This window comes from Malaclemys terrapin, chromosome 20, assembly GCF_027887155.1.
Source record: "Malaclemys terrapin pileata isolate rMalTer1 chromosome 20, rMalTer1.hap1, whole genome shotgun sequence".
Lineage (NCBI taxonomy): Eukaryota > Metazoa > Chordata > Testudines > Emydidae > Malaclemys > Malaclemys terrapin.
The window spans coordinates 18,305,919-18,328,465 of NC_071524.1; the positions used below are offsets into that span (position 1 = coordinate 18,305,919).

At 65.3% G+C, this 22,547-nt stretch overlaps 1 protein-coding gene across 1 annotated transcript in view; it reads left to right on the forward strand.

Moving 5' to 3' along the window:
* Positions 1–22,547, forward strand: part of SPTBN4 (spectrin beta, non-erythrocytic 4) — an 80,450-nt gene continuing 57,903 nt past the window's right edge. Inside the window, exons 1-10 of the mRNA XM_054009803.1 lie at positions 1–85; positions 9,820–9,983; positions 10,300–10,451; positions 10,802–10,975; positions 11,596–11,687; positions 12,639–12,719; positions 13,322–13,437; positions 13,973–14,085; positions 21,416–21,603; positions 22,024–22,141. Of these exons, the coding sequence (XP_053865778.1) occupies positions 9,836–9,983; positions 10,300–10,451; positions 10,802–10,975; positions 11,596–11,687; positions 12,639–12,719; positions 13,322–13,437; positions 13,973–14,085; positions 21,416–21,603; positions 22,024–22,141 (1,182 nt within the window). The 5' untranslated portion in view covers positions 1–85; positions 9,820–9,835. The remainder of the gene's footprint in view (positions 86–9,819; positions 9,984–10,299; positions 10,452–10,801; positions 10,976–11,595; positions 11,688–12,638; positions 12,720–13,321; positions 13,438–13,972; positions 14,086–21,415; positions 21,604–22,023; positions 22,142–22,547) is intronic.

Genomic DNA, 22,547 nt, shown 5'->3' on the forward strand with positions numbered 1-22,547 from the left:
GCGGGGGCGGCGGTGACGGCGGGGCTGCCTGGCCGGGCGCTCTGCAGCGCGCACCGGGCCTGGCCGCTGCGGGAGCCGGCGCCGGGTGAGTCCTGCGGCGCGGGCGGGGGGCTGCCCGGGGGGGCTGGCGCTGCAGGGGGGCGCAGGGGGGCTGAGGCTTGCTGGGGCTGGCAGGTGGCGGGGGATGGGGGGAGCCCCCCCTCGCGGTGGGCGGTGTGGAGGGCATCGCCCCAGGGTGCCAGCCGAGCGCTGGCTGTGGGTGCCCACGGCCCGTCGGGGTCGCCAGCCGGAGATGGGGTGTGTGCCAAGGGGGGGCCGCTTGTCGCCAGCCCGGGCCACGGGGCCGCTTTGCCCACAGCCGGGAGAGCCCAGAGCCGCTCTGTGTCTGTGACCCGGCGTTTCCCCTTCTCCCCATGGGGCGGGCGGCTGGGGGGCAGGTTTGTATTTCTGCCGGGCTGGTGTTTGCCCCGAGCGTCGCGCCGGCTCTCCGGGCCCAGCCAGGTGGCTGCCCTGGCCGGACCCAAGCAGAGGCGGTGGTTGATGATTTGCCTTGTGGCCCTGGTCGGTGCCCATGGGACGAGGAGACTCTGATCCCCCTGCATCCCTGCCCCGAACAGCATCTGTCTGTGCAGCCGGCCTCTCCCACACCATGGCTGCTGAAGGTGAACGGCAGGGCAGAGACGCTCCTTGCCGTGAGCTGAGCGTGGACCCCCCCAGCCGCTGGTGAACCCGGGCGGCCTGGCCAGGAGCCAGCTCGCTTCCCAGCCTTGTCCAGGCTTTCATTTATTCCTCCAGCCCCTTGGGGGGGGGGGGAGTTGCTTTCCCGGTCGGGCTGGAGGTTGCGGCTAAAACAAAACCGGTGGCATAGGGAGAGCGTGGGGCCGGGCTGGGTCCCACCTGTGCGTCTCTGTATCTGCCCCGCTGGCAGTCTGTCTGTGCGTCCCCCTCTGTCCATCCATCCCCAGCTGTAGCCTCTCTGTCCGCCCCTCTCCCCGACTGTTTCCTCCACCGCCCATTGCAGTAGCCCAGCGCGCTGGCGTTTTCCAGGCCGCCAGGCAGACGAGCGCCTGGGGACGTGTGTGTGAGCGCGGGCGGGCGAGGGGCAGATCAGCACAGCTCCCCACCTGCCTGCGGCCTCTGCCGGGTTAACTCCACCTGACGGCACTGGGGTTGGGTTGGGGGCCCGGCCAGGCCCGGTTGATTTGCCGTTCCTGGCAGGATGGCAGACCCCCGCGGGCCCGGCTGGCCGTGCGTTCTTTCCAGGCATTTCCAGGCCAGAAGGGGCCAGGCTGACTCCTGCCTGGCTGGCGTTGGTCCCTTGAAGGGAATCCGGGCGCCAGGGTGAGAGGGAACCGTTCAGTTCCCAAACGGGTCCCAGGATCCCGCCCTGTGGGGCTGTGCCCCGGCGCCGGAGCAGGGGGCGGGTGAGGATCGGCCCATCCATCCCGGTGACCCTTCCGAGGGAGACGGAAAGACCCACGATGCTGCCGGCTCCTTGGGCAGGTTCACGTGCTGCTCTCAGCCCAGCCAGGCTCCTTTCCAGCGCGGGGAACTCGCCCAGGGGAGCTGGCGCCGTCCCGCCCGCTGCCGCAGACTCGGCGTGACCGGCCCCTGTGGATAACGGTGCCAGCGGTACAGCCACCTCGCTGGGGCTCTGCTCCTCCGGCTCTGGGTATGGGGGCACCTGGGATGGCGAGAGAGCGAGCTGAGCGAGCCGGTTCGGGGCAGCGCTCCCTGCTTGCGCTGCGTCGGATGCTGCAGGGACTGTGGCCCAGCCTGGGTATGAACTCCGGGCTTGGAGCCGGCGAGGGCAGCAGCCGGACGCTAGAGCAAGACGAGCTCAGGCTAGAAATTATGTGCAGAGTGCCAGGGAGGGGCTTGGCCCTTGGAAGGACCCACCAGGGGCGTCTCCGTTCCCAGGATCTGCTCCGGCGCAGCCGAAGTTCTGGGCTGCAGGCCGGGCTCTGGGGTGAGGGGCTCTGGCTTGCACTAGGCACGAGGCCCCTGCGGCCAAGGCGATCGCAATCCGTGCCCGGCTGGGAACACGGGGATGAGCCCGTTTACCCAGCTCCCTGCCAGGTGCTGGCCCAGCTGGGTCTGCGCTCGAAGAGCCCCCAGCAGCGGTTCCGTCCCCGCTCTGCTCTCGCCCTGGCCTCTAGCGGAGCCTGGTGGGATTGACCCTGGGGTCTCAGTCTCATCTCGGGGTGACGTTGCACCCCATAATATTTGATGGAAATATGCTAATGAGGGTGAATATGATGTAACTGGAATATGCTTCATGCAAAAGGTCTCTTGTAAGGTACCGTTACAAAGCTTATAATCTCCTGAGTGTGGTCATCCTATTTGTATAAATGTACCACTCTTGTATCTGAAACTAGGACTATGAAGTTAACTCTGAGTCCTATTGTAATTATGCAAAGTGTGGGCCATTAATGGTGGCTTGGAAGCTTGATGGCTCCCATTGATCAGGACAATTGGTCGTAAATGGCTCTGTTTGCTTGTAAGCCTTCCTGTGAGTCAGGCTGGGAAGAATGGAGGCTGGGGACATGTGATCATGTCACCTGGTACAGTGGCACCTTAAAGACTAACATTTATTTGGGCATACGCTTTTTTACCCAGGAAAGCTTATGCCCAAATACATTTGTTACTCTTTAAGGTGTCACCGGACTCCTCATTGTTTTTGTTACAGACACTAACAGGGCTACCTCCTGATACTTGTCACCTGGGACTGGAATCCATCTTTAACCTGGGGCTTTTCCATTGAGAAGGAGGGGTGGGGACCCAGAGAGACAAAAGATTCCCGCCTTGTGCCAAAGCTATATAACGGGGTGGAACAGAACAAAGGGGGCTACAGTCATGAGAAATCCCCTAGTTACCACCTGAGCTGGAGCTAACAAGGACTGTACCGGGGAAAGGATTGGGCCCAGACTAGGAAGGAGTCTAGCCTGTGAAAGAAGCTTATTGCAACATCTCTGAGAGTGAGAGTTACCTGTAATCAGTTTCTTAATGTATTAGGCTTAGACTTGCGTGTTTTGTTTTATTTTGCTTGGTAACTTACTTTGTTCTGTCTATTATTACTTGGAACCACTTAAATCCTCCTTTTTATACTTAATAAAATCACTTTTATTTATTAATTAACCCAGAGTATGTATTAATACCTGCGGGAGCAAACAGCTGTGCGTATCTCGCTATCCGTGTTATAGAGGGCAGACAACTTATGAGTTTACCCTGTATAAGCTTTATACAGAGTAAAATGGATTTATTTGGGGTTTGGATCCCATTGGGAGCTGGGTGTCTGGGTGCTGGAGATAGGTGACCTGCTGAGCAGTTTTTGGTTAAAGTCTGTAGCTTTGGGGGCGTGGACTAGACCTGGGTCTGTGTTGCAGCAGGCTGGCGTGTCTGGCTCCACCAGGCAGGGTTCTGGAGTCCCAAGCTGGCAGGGAAAACGGGCTCAGTTGTAATTCCAACAGTCCCAAGGGGCGTCTCTGTGATCAAACCCGTCACACTCATCTCACCAGGGCCTTTACCGGGAGACCAAGGGGGAAAATAAACCTGCCCCCCAAGAGCTGCCGGGCTGGGGAGACTGAATAGACTGGGGAGTGGAGAACAGGCAGATGGGAAACCAGCATCTGTCCCCGGGAGTAAAGGTGGCAGAAAGTGGCCAAAACACCTTAAGCAGCCCTGGGCGCTGCCCAGACCCCGACCGAGATCAGGGCCCCGCGTGTGCTGCCCAGACCCAGAGTGAGACCCAGCGCCTGCTCCCAGGAGCTCCTGGTCTGAGCAGATGAAAGGATCGCTGTCCCCATCTTACAGATTGGGCAGCTGAGCCCCAGAGAGACGCAGGGACTTGCCCGTTGCCCCCCGGGGGGCCTGGGGCAGAGCTGGGGGTCTAGAATCCCAGCTGGTGTTTTGACCCCAAGCTCCTCTCTCCGCAGCGCCGTGCAGCTCTGCTGCCTTCGGTGGGGTCCTTGCAGCACGGGGACCGCGCAGGACCTATCTGTGCACAGGGTGGGGGGCGGTTTGGGAGTGGGGCAGCAGTTGAGCGTGGGTTGCAGTGGCCGGAGCCGAGCAGCCTGGGAGCTGGCACGATGCCCTTTGTGTCTCCCCGTACGTCTTCTCAGTTCCATCGCTGGGTTTGACAAACGCCCCTTCCGCCCCGCCTGCTCCGGCCCCCTGGGCGCTTTATCCCACCGCCACCGAGCGCCTGTCACCGCCAATCTGCACAGCGGAGGTGCAGGGGGACCGATCTTGCCCTGCTGAGAGCCTGGGTCTGCACGTCAGCAACCACCACATGGGGCGGAGGACCCAGGACCCTTCCCCCAGCCCACTGGGGAGACCCCCTCCTCTTAACCATGCAGGGCTCTGGACCCCCTCCCTTAGCCGTGCTGGGAGCCATCAGGCCCCCAGGGGCGGGGGACCCGGTCTGCCCGCTGACCCGGCCTGGAGAGCTGGTGCTGTTACTTCCCCCGAGGGTGGACAAGCCGAGCGCTCTCATTCTCCTGGCTTAGGCACTGGTGGGGGAGGGAGGGGAGCTCAGCCCGTCCTTGTGCCAGTGCCCGGGCGCCCCTTCCCCTCCAGCTGGGGCGTCACCGGGGGGAGGAAGCCATCAGCAAGGGGAAGTGGCCCCGTTGCTCCTTGAGGCTGGTCTGTTATTCGCTGGAGAGTGGGGGGGGGGCTGTATGTGTAGCCCCCCGGGGGCAAAGGGGGGTGCACAGCTAGAAGCAGAAGAGAGCCCCTGACACGTCTCCCTGGCACAGCTGCCCCCGCGCCCCTCCCTCCCTCAGTCTGCTGCTCCCCCGAGCCCCGTGGAGGGAGCTGGGGCATCGGGATGGGGGGGGTTTCCCCCCAGAAACGCCCAGCACGAGACCCCGGAACAGGGGAATCTCCCGCAGGAGCAGAGAGGTGATTTCCCCCGTGTTTGGCCCTGGTGCGACGCTGCTGGGAGCCTGGGGCCGGTTCTGGGGCCCGCTGGTGGATTGGGGGGTCAGAGAAGAGCCAGGAGAACGACCGCTGGGTTCGAAAGCTCCTGGGAGCGACAGGCGGCAGGAGCTCTGGCTGCTTAGCTGAGCACAGACGGTTCAGGGGTGACTTGATCCCAGCCTGTCACTGCCCACAGGGGAACAAACCTGTCCTGGCGCCCCGGGTTCGTGGGGCTCGCAGAGGGAGGTCGGACGAGCCGCTGGCTGGACGCTGAAGCTGGACACATCCAGGCTGGAAATGAGACGTGCGTTTTTAGCGGTCAGAGGAAATAACCAGCGGAACAATTCCCGGGGTGGGGGGGAACACTGGCAAAACCTGGATGGGCTGTTCTCATAGACCCGCTCCAAGAGCGAGTTCGGTCCCCAGCTCGGGGAGGGGAGTGGGGTCTAGTGGTTAGAGCGAGGCAGGGGGGGCTGGGAGCCAGGACTCCTGGGTTCTATTTCTGACTCAGGAAGGAGAGTAGGGCTAGTGGGTTAGAGCCGGTGGGAGGTAGGAAGGCTGGGAGCCCAGGTTCATGCACAAGTCCCGTCCCATCACTGTCCCTCAGTTTCCCCTTCCTGTACAGTGGGGGTAACAATCCTAGCAGTTTGCAAAGTGCCAAGTCCCCACAGGCCCCATGGTGGGGAAGCACTACTTGATCCTCTGTTGATCTATCTATCACTTCTGGCACCACACCTCGGTCGGGGTCTGCGCAGCGCCTGGCACGACGGGGCCCTGATCTCAGGTGGAACCTGCATGCGCTGCTGTAACCGAGATAATTATACACAATAGCTGCAGCCTTTGCTGTCTCTACTGTCCCCTTTGTAGGGGTCGGCAAAGCCCTCTCAGAACTTCTGGTTCGTCTCCTTCAGGGCCCAGGAAACCCCCATTTCCTTGGCAGAGGAAAGCGTCCGCCTTCTGGGTAAAGTGCTTTGAGATCTGCAGCTGCCACGCTGTGCAAGTGATGCTGTAATATTACCCCCCCCCAGTCCTTTTCCGATCACAGGGGTTCCCTCTCCCCTACGTGTGTGACTGAGAAGAGCCCACGCGTTCCTGCCGACCAGGGCTGGGGGCATGCGTCTGTGTGCGCGATGGTTCGTGCCCAGCTCGCCAGGCGCCCAGACACCCGCATGGGGCGGAAACACGGGCTGTTCTTAGCGAGGAACGTCCGGCGAGGGAGTCGTTCAAACCTGGCGTGTGCGCAGCCCACAGCTTTCCAGCGCCGCTCCGCGAACCTCAGCCCTGCAGCGGGGGGAGGGGCCGGGAGGAACCGTTTATTTGCCACAATCTGCATTTCTTGGTCGAACTAGGCGCTAATTCGGGGCAAATGCAGCGAATCCTGTTGGCCGGAGGTCAAATGTTGACTTTTCCCGGGGCAATGGAGCTGTCCTATAAAAACGAGCTGCACAGAGAAGAGGGAAGAAAACCCCAGAAAACGAAACGTTTTGTCTGACCCACATTGACATATTTGGGTTTTTTTTTGTTTTTCCAAGGATAAAACCAATAATTGTCATTTCGAGTCGGCCGCGAACGATTTTTCTGTCCAGTTTTTCCAGCTCAGCCACCAAACAGAAAGTTCAGTTATTTGCTCATCTCCACGTATCACTGCAGATGTTCCCAGCCCCATCCTCTGCTACCGCCCCATAACTGACCCTCCGGCCCCTCGTCGCAGCGGGTGTTAGTGGCTCCGGTTTCCGGGTGGAGGGGGCAAGAGACAGGAGTCTGACCCCCTATTGCTGTTTTCAGGCCCTGTTGTGGGGAAATTGAGTGCCGAAGCCATGCCTGGGGAGCGCCCGCATGGCCTGGCTGCGCTGGGAGCCCCTGGGGCCGGAATAGTTACCGTGCGAACGATGCCGCTCTAGCTCCTCCGCCAGCTCCCCCACTGGAGGAGCCGTGAGCGGTGGCAGGGGGCACGTTGGCAGAGGAACCTGACATGCAGTGTGACGGGTGTGACAGGTTCAGTCACACAGACCCCCTTGGGACTGTCACCTGGTGTGCTGAGACTACCTCTGAGCCTGTTTTGCCTGCCAGCTTGGGATGCCAGAACCCTGCCTGGTGGAGCCAGACACGCCAGCCTGCTGCAACACAGACCCAGGTCTGGTCCACGCCCCCAAAGCTACAGACTTTAATCAAAAACTGCTCAACAGGTCACCTATCTCCAGCACCCAGACACCCAGCTCCCAATGGGATCCAAACCCCAAATAAATCCATTTTACTTTGAATAAAGCATACACAGGGTAAACTCATAAGTTGTCCGCCCTCTATAACACTAACAGAGAGAGATGCACGGCTGTTTGCTCCCCCAGGTATTAATCACTTACTCTGGGTTCAATAATAAACAAAAGTGATTTTATTAAGTATAAAAAGTAGGATTTAAGTGGTTCCAAGTAATAACAGACAGAACAAAGTAAGTCACCAAGCAAAATAAAACAAAACATGCAAGTCTAAGCCTAATACATTAAGAAACTGAATACAGGTAACTCTCACCCTTAGAGATGTTCCAATAAGCTTCTTTCACAGGCTAGACTCCTTCCTAGTCTGGGCCCAATCCTTTCCCTGGTACAGTCCTTGTTAGCTCCAGCTCAGGTGGTAACTAGGGGATTTCTCATGACTGGCAGCCCCCTTTGTTCTGTTCCACCCCCTTTTATATCTTTGGCACAAGGTGGGAATCTTTTGTCTCTCTGGGTCCTCACCCCTCCTTCTCAATGGAAAATCACCAGGTTAAAGATGGATTCCAGTCCCAGGTGACATGGTCACATGTCCTGTGAGACACCCCCCCCCCCCCCCCGCCTCCATTCTTCCCAGTCTGACTCACAGGAAGGCTTACAAGCAAACAGAGCCATTTACAACCAATTGTCCTAGTCAATGGGAGCCATCAAGCTTCCAAGCCACCATTAATGGCCCACACTTTGCATAATTACAATAGGACTCAGAGTTAACTTCATATTCCTAGTTTCAGACACAAGAGTGGTACATTTATACAAATAGGATGACCACACTCAGTAGATTATAATCTTTGTAATGATACCGTACAAGAGACCTTTTGCATGAAGCATATTCCAGTTATATTATATTCACTCTCATTAGCATATTTCCATAAAGCATATGGAGTGCAACGTCATAATGGGTCCCATCCCTCATTCGCTCGTAGCTCCGAGACAGGCTAGGCAGCGGGAGGCGAACCGGGCGAGCTGGGAACGTAGCGCGAGACGCGTCGGTGGAATCTCTTCGTTCCCGCCTGTTGGGCTGGGTGCAGGATCTCCGGGCAACTCTCTGATGTCGGAGGGCAACTTAGATCCTAAAGGGCTTAAAATCTATTAGCCTGAGCGGGCTGTAAGGGCTGTTTGCAAAGCCTGCTGGGAGCTGCGTGCTGTGATGGGCGGGTGTTGCCGTTGGTCTCTGTCAGGCGTCTGGATTGTGCATTTATCGATTCATCGTGTGCAGCGAAGCCCGGGGGGCTGAGTCCTCGTCGCCCAGCCCCGTGCGCTGCCGTTGCACGAGTGCAAAGGGAGAGTGACATTGTCGGCTCACGAGGGTGGTATTTTGCACAGAGATTTGGGGAAGCAGAGCCTGAAGGGAAAGGCACAGATTTTAGTAGCTCAGTATTAGGTGCATCACGGCCCGTTGTGCCAGGCGCTGCACAGCCCCTGCCCGGGAGAGTTTACAGTCTAAATTGACGGAGGGCGGGAGGAGACGTGACTTGCCCCACATCATGCAGCAGGCCAAGGGGCAGAGCTGGGATAGAACCCAGGCGTCCTGGCTCCCGGTGGCCACACCACCCCCTGCAGCCTTGCTCTGCACCCTGCCGGATAATCTCTCGTGCCTTCTTGGCAAGTCGGCATCTGCTGGGCAACCCCTCCCCCCCTTGGCTGCTGTTTAACGCCAGCGAGGTAATGAACATGTCAGGCGCGCCCGGTCCAAGAGCTCCGCGCGGTTTAGCACACCCCACGCTTGGAAGAGGGACGAGCCGTTGGTCCCGGCTGGGGGGGCCGTGCACAGCTCTGTACAGATTACTTGTGCATCGGGCCCAGCGACTCCCTACAGCGGCCCTTGAAGTCTCCTCCGGGCATTTGGCCTCTGCGTGCAGCGTTTGGGCTCCATGCTGGGGAGAGCGTCGGTTCCTCGGGGTTATGCCAAACCGTTAGGGTCATGGCAGCCCCAAAGCCCGGGTGGGCTGGCCAGGCCCAGCAGACAGACAGTCCCTGCCCCGAGAATTCACTGCTGAGCGTGGTGAGTCGCACGGGTGCAAAGCCTTGGCCAGCTAGCAGGGGCCTGTGCGTGCTGGGCCGTGCGTGTGCAGCACAGAGCCTGTTCCCCCCCTGGGCTCCGTGCGTGTGAACGCACGAGCGTGAGCGGCAGCACTGTCCGCACGGGCGATTGAGGGTGCCGCTTTGCCTGCTGCAATCACTTGTGTGCGATGTTTGGACACGCGGGATGGCGGGTACGTGGGCAGACGCCAGGTGCATGAAGCTGGGGTGCAGCGGGTGCCAGTTCTGTCACTGGCGTGCACAGGCAGGGCATATACGGACTGCACGTTGGCAGTGAATCATGCGTCAGGTTTCCCCCGTGCCAGTCCCTCGTGCACACACTTGGTGCGTTGTCAGTTGCACGATGAGTGATCGGATGGCGTGTGAGACCCGTTCCGGGCGGGGGGGCGTGCAGGAACGTTGAGCGTGTAACATGGTACGTGCACCAGTAACTGTCGTGCTCTGGTTGCTGGAAAGTGCTTGGTGCTGTTCATGCTGCTTAGAAAACAGCAGAAAGGCCCCGATCCAACTGGCGGTTCCTGGGGCTGCCGGCTGGAGCAGGGTCTCCGGGAACCCCGGCCCAGAGCCTGTCACTTGCTGTCGTTTCCGGTAGACGTTAACGCTCCCCGATGGCCAGCGGAGCAGCCGAGCTGGAGAACATGGAGGTCCAACCGCAGAACAACAACACCCGCTGGGAGAACACGGACAACCAGGCCTGGGACGACACCACGGCCACCGCCAAGCTGTTTGAGTGCTCCCGCATCAAAGCACTCGCCGGTACGTCCGCGGGGGGCGGGAGCCTGGACTCCTGGGTTCTCTCCTGGCTCTGGGAGGGGAGTGGGGGCTAGTGGTTAGAGCAGGGGGCTGGGAGCCAGGACTCCTGGGTTCTCTCCTGGCTCTGGGAGGGGAGTGGGGGCTGGTGGTTAGAGCAGGGGGCTGGGAGCCAGGACTCCTGGGTTCTCTCCTGGCTCTGGGAGGGCAGTGGATTGTGTTGGTTAGAGCAGGGGGTGCCGTAGAGGGCCCTGCACACGTGACTAGCCATCTCCACAGGCTGGGCGTGGGCAGGGCAGTGACCGATCTCTTTACCCGGCAGATGAGCGTGAGGCCGTGCAGAAGAAAACCTTCACCAAGTGGGTGAACTCGCACCTGGCCCGGGTATCCTGCCGCATCAGCGACCTCTACGCCGACCTCCGCGACGGCTACATGCTGACCAAGCTGCTGGAGGTGCTGTCCGGGGAGCAGCTGGTGAGAACGCCTCGGTGGCCCGGCGCTACGGGGACTCCTGGGGGCCTGGGACCCCTGGGGGCCGCCCTGTCAGAGTCTGTGCTGGGTGCCGTGGCAGGATGCACACTCTGCCCGCTGCAGCCGGTGCAGGGCACCGCCGGGGTGGCAGGACGCTGGCGCGGTGTCCCCAGCCGGCGCGGACAGAGCCAGTAGCAGAGGGTGGGGTTGGGGGGTGGTTCTGTAAAGGGGATCTGGGATGGTTCTGTCCCCATTAGCCGAGAGCTCTCCCCTGGCCGGGCGGGGAGCCTGCGTGGCACCAGGGACGGGGGAGCTGGAGGCGCGGTGCTCAGGCCCCTCCCCGTCACCCCCAGCCCAAGCCGACGCGCGGGCGCATGCGGATCCACTCGCTGGAGAACGTGGACAAGGCCCTGCAGTTCCTGAAGGAGCAGCGCGTGCACCTGGAGAACGTCGGCTCGCACGACATCGTGGACGGGAACCACCGCCTGACGCTGGGGCTCATCTGGACCATCATCCTGCGGTTCCAGGTGCGAGGGGCCGGCGAGGCCAACGCCCGGGCGGGCGGCCGCTCGGGGGAAAGCAGGTGCTCCGGGGAGTGGGGCTGCCCCAGGATGGCGCTGGGGGGCGCTGTGCTGCAGGGAGCGGGCTGGGGGGTCAATAGGGGGCACTCTGCCCTGCCAGCGGTGCTCGGAGCTGCGGTTCAGGAGCATAAGGGCGGTGCCTGGTGCCATGGGGTGGTGACAGATCCCCAGGGACGGCCCAGCCCCAGGGAGGCGACTCCGCTCTGCCTCTCCCTGCCTTCCAGTTGGACGCGGGCACTGTTACACAGCCGCCGCCGTCCCCCCCAGAGGTGGCTGCATCCCAACGGCGAAGTGATCCCCATATCGATCGCAAAGCACCGCCGCCACCCAGCCAGGCAGGTGGCAAAGGGCCAGTTACACCCGCTGACCCCACGCAGGGTCCCCCCCCCAGGCCGGGCGCGGGGGCAGAGGGGATGCAGCTCTCTCTGTTCTCCCAAGGTGCCGTCTTAGGGGGATGCCCCAGCAGGAGCAGGGGGAGGGGAGTGGCCAGTGGAACCCAGTGTCCGGCGGGGGAGGGCTGAGTGTTTCCATGGCACGTGTGTCAGTCATCCTCCCCCCTCGCCCAGATCCAGGTGATTAAAATCGAGACGGAAGACAACAGGGAGACGCGCTCGGCCAAGGACGCGCTGCTGCTCTGGTGCCAGATGAAGACGGCAGGGTGAGGGGGGCTCTGCAGCTGCCCGGTGCCCCCATAGCTCCCAGCTGGCCTTTGCAGGGGGCGTCCCTCCGGGGGCACGTGACATGCCCAGGGCTGTGACTCATCACTGCCCGCCTGGCGCGGCCCAGGGAGCCGGCCCTGAGCTGCGCCTCGGGCCTCGCTTTGCTCCCTGGCAGGGTGGGCTCTGCCTGCTGCTCCCTAGATCAGCGCGCGTAGGGACCGGGCGGGCGTAGGAACCGGGTGTTCTCTGGGCGGGCGTAGGGACTGGGCGGGCGTAGGGACCGGGTGTTCTCCGGGCGGGCGTAGGGACCGGGCAGGCATAGGGACCGGGCGGGCATAGGGACCTGGCGGGCATAGGGACTGGGTGTTCTCTGGGCAGGCGTAGGGACCGGGCGGGCGTAGGGACCGGGTGTTCTCTGGGCGGGCGTAGGGACCTGGCGGGCGTAGGGACCGGGTGTTCTCTGGGCGGGCGTAGGGACCTGGCGGGCGTAGGGACCGGGTGTTCTCTGGGCGGGCGTAGGGACTGGCATGCATAGGGGCAGGCATTCTCCGGGTGCACAGCTGGGTTGCTTGGACCAAGGCGTGAGTTTAGCCCCGGGCGGATGGCTGGATTTCGGGTTTGGGGCCGGTTCTGGGTCTGGAACAGGGCTCAGCTCCTAAACCTGAATCAGCCTCCACACGGGCTGTAACCGAGCCAGGGCAGGGCCTCAGCAGACTCCACTGTCCCCCCTGGGCCGGCACAGTCCCAGCCGGTGCCGGGATCCCGGGCCGCATCCCCCCGGCGCGGCCGGTGCTGGGATCCCGGGCTAGATGGAGGATGGCTCTGATCGGCCCAGGCTGTCCCAAGGTTGCTGCGAGTCTGATCCCCCGAGCAGAGCCGGGGTGGCCCGGGTGGTCTGCGCCTGGTTGTATTGACTCTTTCCCTGCCCCTCCTTTCCGACCCCCCTCCAGGTACCCGGAAGTGAATATCCAGAACTTCACCACCAGCTGGAGAGACGGGCTGGCCTTCAACGCCCTGATCCACCGGCACAGGTGTGCGGGCGGCTGCCTCCTGCTGGGGGGGGGGGGGGGGGGGCTGGGCTCAGTGCTCCAGCGGGGGCTGGTCGCTCGCCCCCGCCCCCCCGGGGTCTGGATTCCAAGGTCTTTTGGGTTGTTTCTGATGCGCTGGCAGCTTCCCAGCTGGGGTCTGAGTTTCTGGAATACATCCTGCTTTGAGCAGGGGGTTGGACTAGATACCTCCTGAGGTCCCTTCCAACCCTGATAGTCTATGATCAGGGCAACGGAATGGAGAGTTCCCGGCTTGGGGAGTGGGGTCTGGTGGTTAGAGCAGGGGGGGCTGGGAGCCAGGACTCCTGGGTTCTCTCCCCAGCTCTGGGAGGGGAGTGGGGTCTAGTGGTTAGAGTGGGGTGGCTGGGAGCCAGGACTCCTGGGTTCTATCTCTGGCTCTGGAAAGGGAGTGGGGTCTAGTGGTTAGAGCGGGGGGGGGGGGGGGGGAGCCAGGACTCCTGGGTTCTCTCCCCAGCTCTGGGAGGGGAGTGGGGGCTGGTGGTTGGGGGGGTGGGTCAGGAGAAATGGCTCTAAGCCAGGGGGCCCGTCCCACCGAAGGTCTGTCAGGTGTCGTGTTGAATTCCCAGGCCAGAGATCATCGACTTCAGCAAACTCACCAAGTCCAACGCTATGTACAACCTGCAGCAGGCCTTCAACTTGGCCGAGCAGCAGCTGGGCCTGACCAAGCTGCTGGACCCGGAAGGTAACTCCATGTCTCACGGTGCAGCCACCTCTGGGGTGGAACAGCAGTGGCGGGTCGGAGACCATCTGAGTGACTGGCCAAGTCCCTTCCCCTCTGCTCAGGGTCTGGTCACACTCTGAGCCCTACAGCAGCTGGTGCCGGGTGGCTGAGAGCCCCGCTGTCCATGCTGGCTGGTATCGGGTCATGCCCTGTGCTCCCCCGTCGGCCTCTTGTCACTTGTCTTACATCCAGATTGGGGGCTGTCTGGGGAAGGGGCTGTGTTTGTACAGCACCTAGCACGATGGGAACCGGGTGCATGGTTGGGACACCTGGGTGCGCCCGTAATACACCTAATAATAATAATGTGGCCTCCTGGGGCCTCGGTTCCCCACCTGTGACCCAGGGAGACTAGCCGGGGGGGGGTAAATACAGTCCAGGTGGCGAGGTGCTCCGAGCTGCAGGAACAGGTGCCAGCGAAGTCACTCGCCCTGATATCGGGCGCTTGGCCGGTGGATCTGACGTCTCTACTGAGTGGTGCCATTCTCTCCCCCGGCAGACGTGAACATGGAGAACCCGGACGAGAAGTCCATCATCACCTACGTTGTCTCTTTCTACCACTACTTCTCCAAAATGAAGGCCCTCGCAGTGGAGGGGAAGAGGATTGGGAAGGTGGGTGCCTGGGGGGCGGCTGCCGGGGGGCGTTGGTCTCGCCGGTTACCTGCTGGGGACCGCAGAGTGTGCCGACCTGTTTGCAGGGTGACCGCGATTCCTCGTCGGATGTTAACAAGGGCCAGTCCCTAATCTGCAGTAACGCCCTCGGTTTGGCACGGGGGTACAGGCGTGTGCAGCTCCTGGCGCACTGCTGCATCGTATCGTGGTAGAGGGTAAGGAGACAGCTGAGATTGGGACCCCCTCTTGTGCCGGGTGCCGGGCAGACCCGAGATCGGGGCCCCGCTGTGTCCCGGAGCAGTGGGGCTGGGGGTTAACCGCACGTTGAGATGGAGGGGACGGTTTGCTCACACTCAGGTCACTTTTTGAGCTTTTCTTCCCGACTGTGAGCTGGAAACCTGCTGGTGTTTAAGAGAGAGAAGGTGGGTGAGGGCGTATGTTTTATGGGACCGACGTCTGGCAGCTGACCTGTGCTGTAGTCACATGACCCCTGGAGCCTGTAGACACGGGGTTTACGTTTCCTGTGCCTCCATCTGCCCCACGCTCCCTTCCGCTGAGTTACTTTGGTTTGACCCCGAGCCTACCCAGGAGCTGCCGGTGCCCGTAATGGGCCCAGCTCCCCTCGTGCGGCTATTCACACTAGTGCAAAGCAAGTGTGAAATGCGGCCGAGTCAGAGAGGCCCCCCCCCGCATGTGGCACTAGTGCAAATGACCGTGCAGGGGGCTGGGTTGAATTGTGTCTGGAGCCCCCTGCTGGTGGTTTAATTTATTACCTGGCGAGGGTATAACGGTGCGAGCTGACCCCGGAAGAGCCTCTAGTGGCTGGCAGGCAGGGTGTTGTCTGGCCCAGCAAAGCCCGGCGGGCACAGCTCCTTCGGTTCTCGGTGGGCAGCAGGGGGCGCTCTCGGGGTGGTGCCCGTGGCCGTGGCCGTGTGCCTGGGAGCAGCACTCGCTGGTCTCCCCCCCGCCTCCCAGGTGCCTTGCTGACGAGATCGCTGCTGACAGCTGGGTCCTGCCAGCTGCTCTTCTACGCCCATCTGAGCCGTTCCTCTGCAGCAGCCCCAGGCTCCAGCTGCCCCGGCACAGGGCTGCCGCGGCAAAGGACCGCGAGGCTACGGAGAGACGCTGTGGGGGGCACCACACCGCGCCCAGGCTGTCTGAACTGCCAGGGGAAGCCAGCGCCTGGTGCTTCTAGTCTCGGACGGACAGCGGATACCTCCGTACAGCGGCCACTGCCAGAGCGGCAGCATGGGCAACTGGCTGTGCTGCGGGAGACTGGGTCTGCTCCCAGATCTGCCAGCCATGTTCAGAGCAGCTCCCCCCCCCCAGCGACGGGCGCAGACTCCCTGCAGACCCAGGCAGCGTCGCTCACACTCAGGGCAGCTCCCCCCCCCCAGCGACGGGCGCAGGCTCCCTGCAGACCCAGGCAGCATCGCTCACACTCAGGGCAGCTCCCCCCGCCCCCCCAGCGACGGGCGCAGGCTCCCTGCAGACCCAGGCAGCGTCGCTCACACTCAGGGCAGCTCCCCCCGCCCCCCCAGCGACGGGCGCAGGCTCCCTGCAGACCCAGGCAGCGTCGCTCACACTCAGGGCAGTTCCCCCCCCCAGCGACGGGCGCAGGCTCCCTGCAGACCCAGGCAGCGTCGCTCACACTCAGGGCAGCTCCCCCCCCCCAGCGACGGGCGCAGGCTCCCTGCAGACCCAGGCAGCGTCGCTCACACTCAGGGCAGCTCCCCCCCCCCCCCCAGCGACGGGCGCAGGCTCCCTGCAGACCCAGGCAGCGTCGCTCACACTCAGGGCAGTTCCCCCCCCCCAGCGACAGGCGCAGGCTCCCTGCAGACCCAGGCAGCGTCGCTCACACTCAGGGCAGCTCCCCCCCCCCCCCCCCAGCGATGGGCGCAGGCTCCCTGCAGACCCAGGCAGCGTCGCTCACACTCAGGGCAGCTCCCCCCCCCCCCCAGCGACGGGCGCAGGCTCCCTGCAGACCCAGGCAGCATCGCTCACACTCAGGGCAGTTCCCCCCCCCCCAGCGACAGGCGCAGGCTCCCTGCAGACCCAGGCAGCGTCGCTCACACTCAGGGCAGCTCCCCCCCCCCAGCGACGGGCGCAGGCTCCCTGCAGACCCAGGCAGCGTCGCTCAGACTCAGGGCAGCTCCCCCCCCCCCCAGCGACGGGCGCAGGCTCCCTGCAGACCCAGGCAGCGTCGCTCACACTCAGGGCAGCTCCCCCCCCCCCCAGCGACGGGCGCAGGCTCCCTGCAGACCCAGGCAGCGTCGCTCACACTCAGGGCAGCTCCCCCCCCCCAGCAATGGGCGCAGGCTCCCTGCAGACCCAGGCAGCGTCGCTCACACTCAGGGCAGCTCCCCCCCCCCCCCAGCGACAGGCGCAGGCTCCCTGCAGACCCAGGCAGCGTCGCTCACTCTCAGGGCAGCTCCCCCCCCCCCCCAGCGACGGGCGCAGGCTCCCTGCAGACCCAGGCAGCGTCGCTCACACTCAGGGCAGCTCCCCCCCCCCAGCGATGGGCGCAGGCTCCCTGCAGACCCAGGCAGCGTCGCTCACACTCAGGGCAGCTCCCCCCCCCCCCAGCGACGGGCGCAGGCTCCCTGCAGACCCAGGCAGCGTCGCTCACACTCAGGGCAGCTCCCCCCGCCCCAGCGACGGGCGCAGGCTCCCTGCAGACCCAGGCAGCGTCGCTCACACTCAGGGCAGTTCCCCCCACCCCCCCAGCGACGGGCGCAGGCTCCCTGCAGACCCAGGCAGCGTCGCTCACACTCAGGGCAGCTCCCCCCCCCCCAGCGATGGGCGCAGGCTCCCTGCAGACCCAGGCAGCGTCGCTCACACTCAGGGCAGCTCCCCCCCCCCCCCAGCGATGGGCGCAGGCTCCCTGCAGACCCAGGCAGCATCGCTCACACTCAGGGCAGTTCCCCCCCCCAGCGACGGGCGCAGGCTCCCTGCAGACCCAGGCAGCATCGCTCACACTCAGGGCAGTTCCCCCCCCCAGCGACGGGCGCAGGCTCCCTGCAGACCCAGGCAGCGTCGCTCACACTCAGGGCAGCTCCCCCCACCCCCCCAGCGACGGGCGCAGGCTCCCTGCAGACCCAGGCAGCGTCGCTCACACTCAGGGCAGCTCCCCCCCCCCCCAGCGACGGGCGCAGGCTCCCTGCAGACCCAGGCAGCGTCGCTCACACTCAGGGCAGTTCCCCCCCCCCAGCGACGGGCGCAGGCTCCCTGCAGACCCAGGCAGCGTCGCTCACACTCAGGGCAGCTCCCCCCCCCCAGCGACGGGCGCAGGCTCCCTGCAGACCCAGGCAGCGTCGCTCACACTCAGGGCAGCTCCCCCCCCCCCCCAACGACGGGCGCAGGCTCCCTGCAGACCCAGGCAGCGTCGCTCACACTCAGGGCAGCTCCCCCCCCCCCCCCAGCGACGGGCGCAGGCTCCCTGCAGACCCAGTCAGCGTCGCTCACACTCAGGGCAGCTCCCCCCACCCCCCCAGCGACGGGCGCAGGCTCCCTGCAGACCCAGGCAGCGTCGCTCACACTCAGGGCAGCTCCCGCCCCCCCAGCAATGGGCGCAGGCTCCCTGCAGACCCAGACAGCGTCGCTCACACTCAGGGCAGCTCCCCCCCGCCCCCCAGCGACGGGCGCAGGCTCCCTGCAGACCCAGGCAGCATCGCTCACACTCAGGGCAGTTCCCCCCCCCCCCAGCGACAGGCGCAGGCTCCCTGCAGACCCAGGCAGCGTCGCTCACACTCAGGGCAGCTCCCCCCCCCCCAGCGACGGGCGCAGGCTCCCTGCAGACCCAGGCAGCGTCGCTCAGACTCAGGGCAGCTCCCCACCCCCCAGCGACGGGCGCAGGCTCCCTGCAGACCCAGGCAGCGTCGCTCACACTCAGGGCAGCTCCCCCCCCCCCCAGCGACGGGCGCAGGCTCCCTGCAGACCCAGGCAGCGTCGCTCACACTCAGGGCAGCTCCCCCCCCCCCCCAGCGACGGGCGCAGGCTCCCTGCAGACCCAGGCAGCGTCGCTCACACTCAGGGCAGCTCCCCCCCCCCCCAGCAATGGGCGCAGGCTCCCTGCAGACCCAGACAGCGTCGCTCACACTCAGGGCAGCTCCCCCCCCCCCCCCAGCGACGGGCGCAGGCTCCCTGCAGACCCAGGCAGCGTCGCTCACACTCAGGGCAGCTCCCCCCCCCCCCCAGCGACAGGCGCAGGCTCCCTGCAGACCCAGGCAGCGTCGCTCACACTCAGGGCAGCTCCCCCCCCCCCCCCCCCCCAGCGACGGGCGCAGGCTCCCTGCAGACCCAGGCAGCGTCGCTCACACTCAGGGCAGCTCCCCCCCCCCCCAGCGATGGGCGCAGGCTCCCTGCAGACCCAGGCAGCGTCGCTCACACTCAGGGCAGCTCCCCCCCCCCCAGCGATGGGCGCAGGCTCCCTGCAGACCCAGGCAGCATCGCTCACACTCAGGGCAGTTCCCCCCCCCCAGCGACGGGCGCAGGCTCCCTGCAGACCCAGGCAGCATCGCTCACACTCAGGGCAGTTCCCCCCCCCCAGCGACGGGCGCAGGCTCCCTGCAGACCCAGGCAGCGTCGCTCACACTCAGGGCAGCTCCCCCCACCCCCCCAGCGACGGGCGCAGGCTCCCTGCAGACCCAGGCAGCGTCGCTCACACTCAGGGCAGCTCCCCCCCCCCCAGCGACGGGCGCAGGCTCCCTGCAGACCCAGGCAGCGTCGCTCACACTCAGGGCAGCTCCCCCCCCCCCCAGCGACGGGCGCAGGCTCCCTGCAGACCCAGGCAGCGTCGCTCACACTCAGGGCAGTTCCCCCCCCCCCAGCGACGGGCGCAGGCTCCCTGCAGACCCAGGCAGCGTCGCTCACACTCAGGGCAGCTCCCCCCGCCCCAGCGACGGGCGCAGGCTCCCTGCAGACCCAGGCAGCGTCGCTCACACTCAGGGCAGCTCCCCCCACCCCCCCAGCGACGGGCGCAGGCTCCCTGCAGACCCAGGCAGCGTCGCTCACACTCAGGGCAGCTCCCGCCCCCCCCAGCGACGGGCGCAGGCTCCCTGCAGACCCAGGCAGCGTCGCTCACACTCAGGGCAGCTCCCCCCCCCCCCCCCAGCGACGGGCGCAGGCTCCCTGCAGACCCAGGCAGCGTCGCTCACACTCAGGGCAGCTCCCCCCCCGCCCCAGCGACGGGCGCAGGCTCCCTGCAGACCCAGGCAGCGTCGCTCACACTCAGGGCAGCTCCCCCCCCCCAGCGACAGGCGCAGGCTCCCTGCAGACCCAGGCAGCGTCGCTCACACTCAGGGCAGCTCCCCCCCCCCCCCAGCGACGGGCGCAGGCTCCCTGCAGACCCAGGCAGCGTCGCTCACACTCAGGGCAGCTCCCCCCCCCCCCCAGCGACAGGCGCAGGCTCCCTGCAGACCCAGGCAGCGTCGCTCACACTCAGGGCAGTTCCCCCCCCCAGCGACGGGCGCAGGCTCCCTGCAGACCCAGGCAGCATCGCTCACACTCAGGGCAGTTCCCCCCCCCCAGCGACAGGCGCAGGCTCCCTGCAGACCCAGGCAGCGTCGCTCACACTCAGGGCAGCTCCCCCCCCCAGCGACGGGCGCAGGCTCCCTGCAGACCCAGGCAGCATCGCTCACACTCAGGGCAGTTTCCCCCCCCCAGCGACAGGCGCAGGCTCCCTGCAGACCCAGGCAGCGTCGCTCACACTCAGGGCAGCTCCCCCCACCCCCCCAGCGACGGGCGCAGGCTCCCTGCAGACCCAGGCAGCGTCGCTCACACTCAGGGCAGCTCCCCCCCCAGCGACGGGCGCAGGCTCCCTGCAGACCCAGGCAGCGTCGCTCACACTCAGGGCAGCTCCCCCCCCCCCAGCGACAGGCGCAGGCTCCCTGCAGACCCAGGCAGCGTCGCTCACACTCAGGGCAGCTCCCCCCCCCCCAGCGACGGGCGCAGGCTCCCTGCAGACCCAGGCAGCGTCGCTCACACTCAGGGCAGCTCCCCCCCCCCCCCAGCGATGGGCGCAGGCTCCCTGCAGACCCAGGCAGCGTCGCTCACACTCAGGGCAGCTCCCCCCCGCCAGCGACGGGCGCAGGCTCTCTGCAGACCCAGGCAGCGTCGCTCAGACTCAGGGCAGCTCCCCCCCCCCCCCAGCGACGGGCGCAGGCTCCCTGCAGACACAGGCAGTGTCACTCCGTCGCTCACACTCAGGGCAGATTGGGGGTGGGGGGTCAGATCCAAGAGGGGGCTCCCAGCAACAGGGTCTCTGCAGACTCAGCCGCATCGTCCTGTTTCATAGGCACCGCAGCTGGGGGCGAAAGGCGGAGAGATTCCAAGGAGCGGGGAGGGTCCTGGTGGGTTTTCACAGGGAGCTTCAGCCACGCACAAGGGAAGGGAAAGCGGGACCATGCGCATTGGGAAATACCGCCCCCTCCCCGCCTGTCTTGTCTGTGAGTTCGTTGGGGCACTCTGTGTCTGTGCAGCGCCCGGCGCGACGGGGCCCTGATCTCGGTCTGTGTCTGTGCAGCGCCCGGCGTGCCGGGGCCCTGATCTCGGTCTGTGTCTGTGCAGCGCCCGGCGCGACGGGGCCCTGATCTCGGTCTGTGTCTGTGCAGCGCCCGGCGCGACGGGGCCCTGATCTCGGTCTGTGTCTCTGCAGCGCCCGGCGCGACGGGGCCCTGATCTCGGTCTGTGTCTCTGCAGCGCCCGGCGCGACGGGGCCCTGATCTCGGTCTGTGTCTGTGCAGCGCCCGGCGCGACGGGGCCCTGATCTCGGTCTGTGTCTGTGCAGCGCCCGGCGCGACGGGGCCCTGATCTCGGTCTGTGTCTGTGCAGCGCCCGGCGCGACGGGGCCCTGATCTCGGTCTGTGTCTGTGCAGCGCCCGGCGCGACGGGGCCCTGATCTCGGCTGGGGTCTGGGCAGCGCCTGGCGCGACAGGGTCCTGATCTCGTTTGCTTTGTTATAATTCGTGTTGCTGTTGCACCCCAGCCATAGCCAGGGCCCCGCTGTGCCAGGCGCTGCACAGACCCAGACCCAGACCTACCACCCGCAGGCAGAGGCGGTGCCAGGGCCCGGCCGCTCCGGCGAAGGGGGTGGGAGAACCGACCTAAACTAAACTAGATCACGCCTGGGGCTCTGCTGGTGCGATGAAAGTGGTGCAGCGGGACGTGGCTAGGTAAAGCACCATTAGCCCAGGAGAGCCGAGTGACCGTCCCGCCCTGCCTCGCCTGGCCGCACCGGACGCAGAGACGGCATCCCCAGCAGACGGGGCTCCCCGGGGCCCACCGCTGGGGCCGTTTACTCCTGCAATGACCTCGCCCCGCCTCCCCACAGGTGCTGGACCAGGCGGTGGAGATCGAGAAGCTCATGGAGCGGTACGAGCTGCTGGCAGCCGAGCTGCTGGCGTGGATCGAGCGCACCGTCGGCATCATCAGCAACCAGAAGTTCGCCAACTCCCTGGCCGGGGTGCAGCAGCAGCTCCAGGCCTTCACCACCTTCTGCACCCTGGAGAAGCCGGTCAAGTGAGCAGCTGCCCGCGATGCGCAGGGCGATGGCGTGGGAGCCGGGCGGCGGGGGGGGGGCGCTGCGCAGGCGGGTGGTTCCCCCCCAGATTCTAACCGGTGCAGCCAACCTGGAGCTGTGGTGTGGACGTGGGTTTGGAAGTGGAGTCTCCACACCCAGCCGGCTGCAGGAGTCCTTGGGCTGAGAGTTTCCTGGGGCGTCCGGGCACGAGGTGCCCCCGGCCCCCCTCAGGAATCCCCCAGGGCAGAGCAGGCCCTGGGAAGAACCCGTCCCACTCAGCGCCCTCGCGGGGAGGAAGGGTGCAGCCATGGCCAGGGTGGCGGGGGCCTCGCTGTGACAAGCTGTGGGTGGGGGGAGCGATGGCGGGGGGGGGGGACCATGGCCGGGGGGCGTAATGCCTGGCCCGGTTCCCTCGGCAGGTTCCAGGAGAAGGGGAACCTGGAGGTCCTGCTGTTCAGCATCCAGAGCAAACTGCGGGCCCAGGGCCGCAAACTTTACGTGCCCAGCGAGGGCCGGGGCATCGCGGACATCAACAAGGTGCAGCCGCGGGGCAGGGAGCTGAGGGGGGACCCTGGGGGGAGGAGCTGTGGGGGGATGGGGCCATGCAGGGGAGCCATGGGGGGGACGGGGAAGCCCTGGGGGGATGGGGCCATGCAGAGCGGTCAGGGGGTTCAAACAGACCCATCCCCCTGTGGTCTGTCCCCCACTGGTGCCCTGCACCAGGCCCTGTCTGCGTCCACTGGGACTTTGGGGCCTGTGGGTCCGTTGCCAGTGGCGACGGGCCTGTCCTGTGGGAGCGGGGCCCCTCGCGAGGTCTGGGCAGGACCGTGCCCACAAGCCACCCCCTGGGCCAGCCCAGGCCCCCAGAGCGCGAAGAACCCGGTCCCGGCTGCCCCCCGGGCCCCAGGGACGGCTCCCGGCCCCCCCCCGAGGGAGCGCTGCC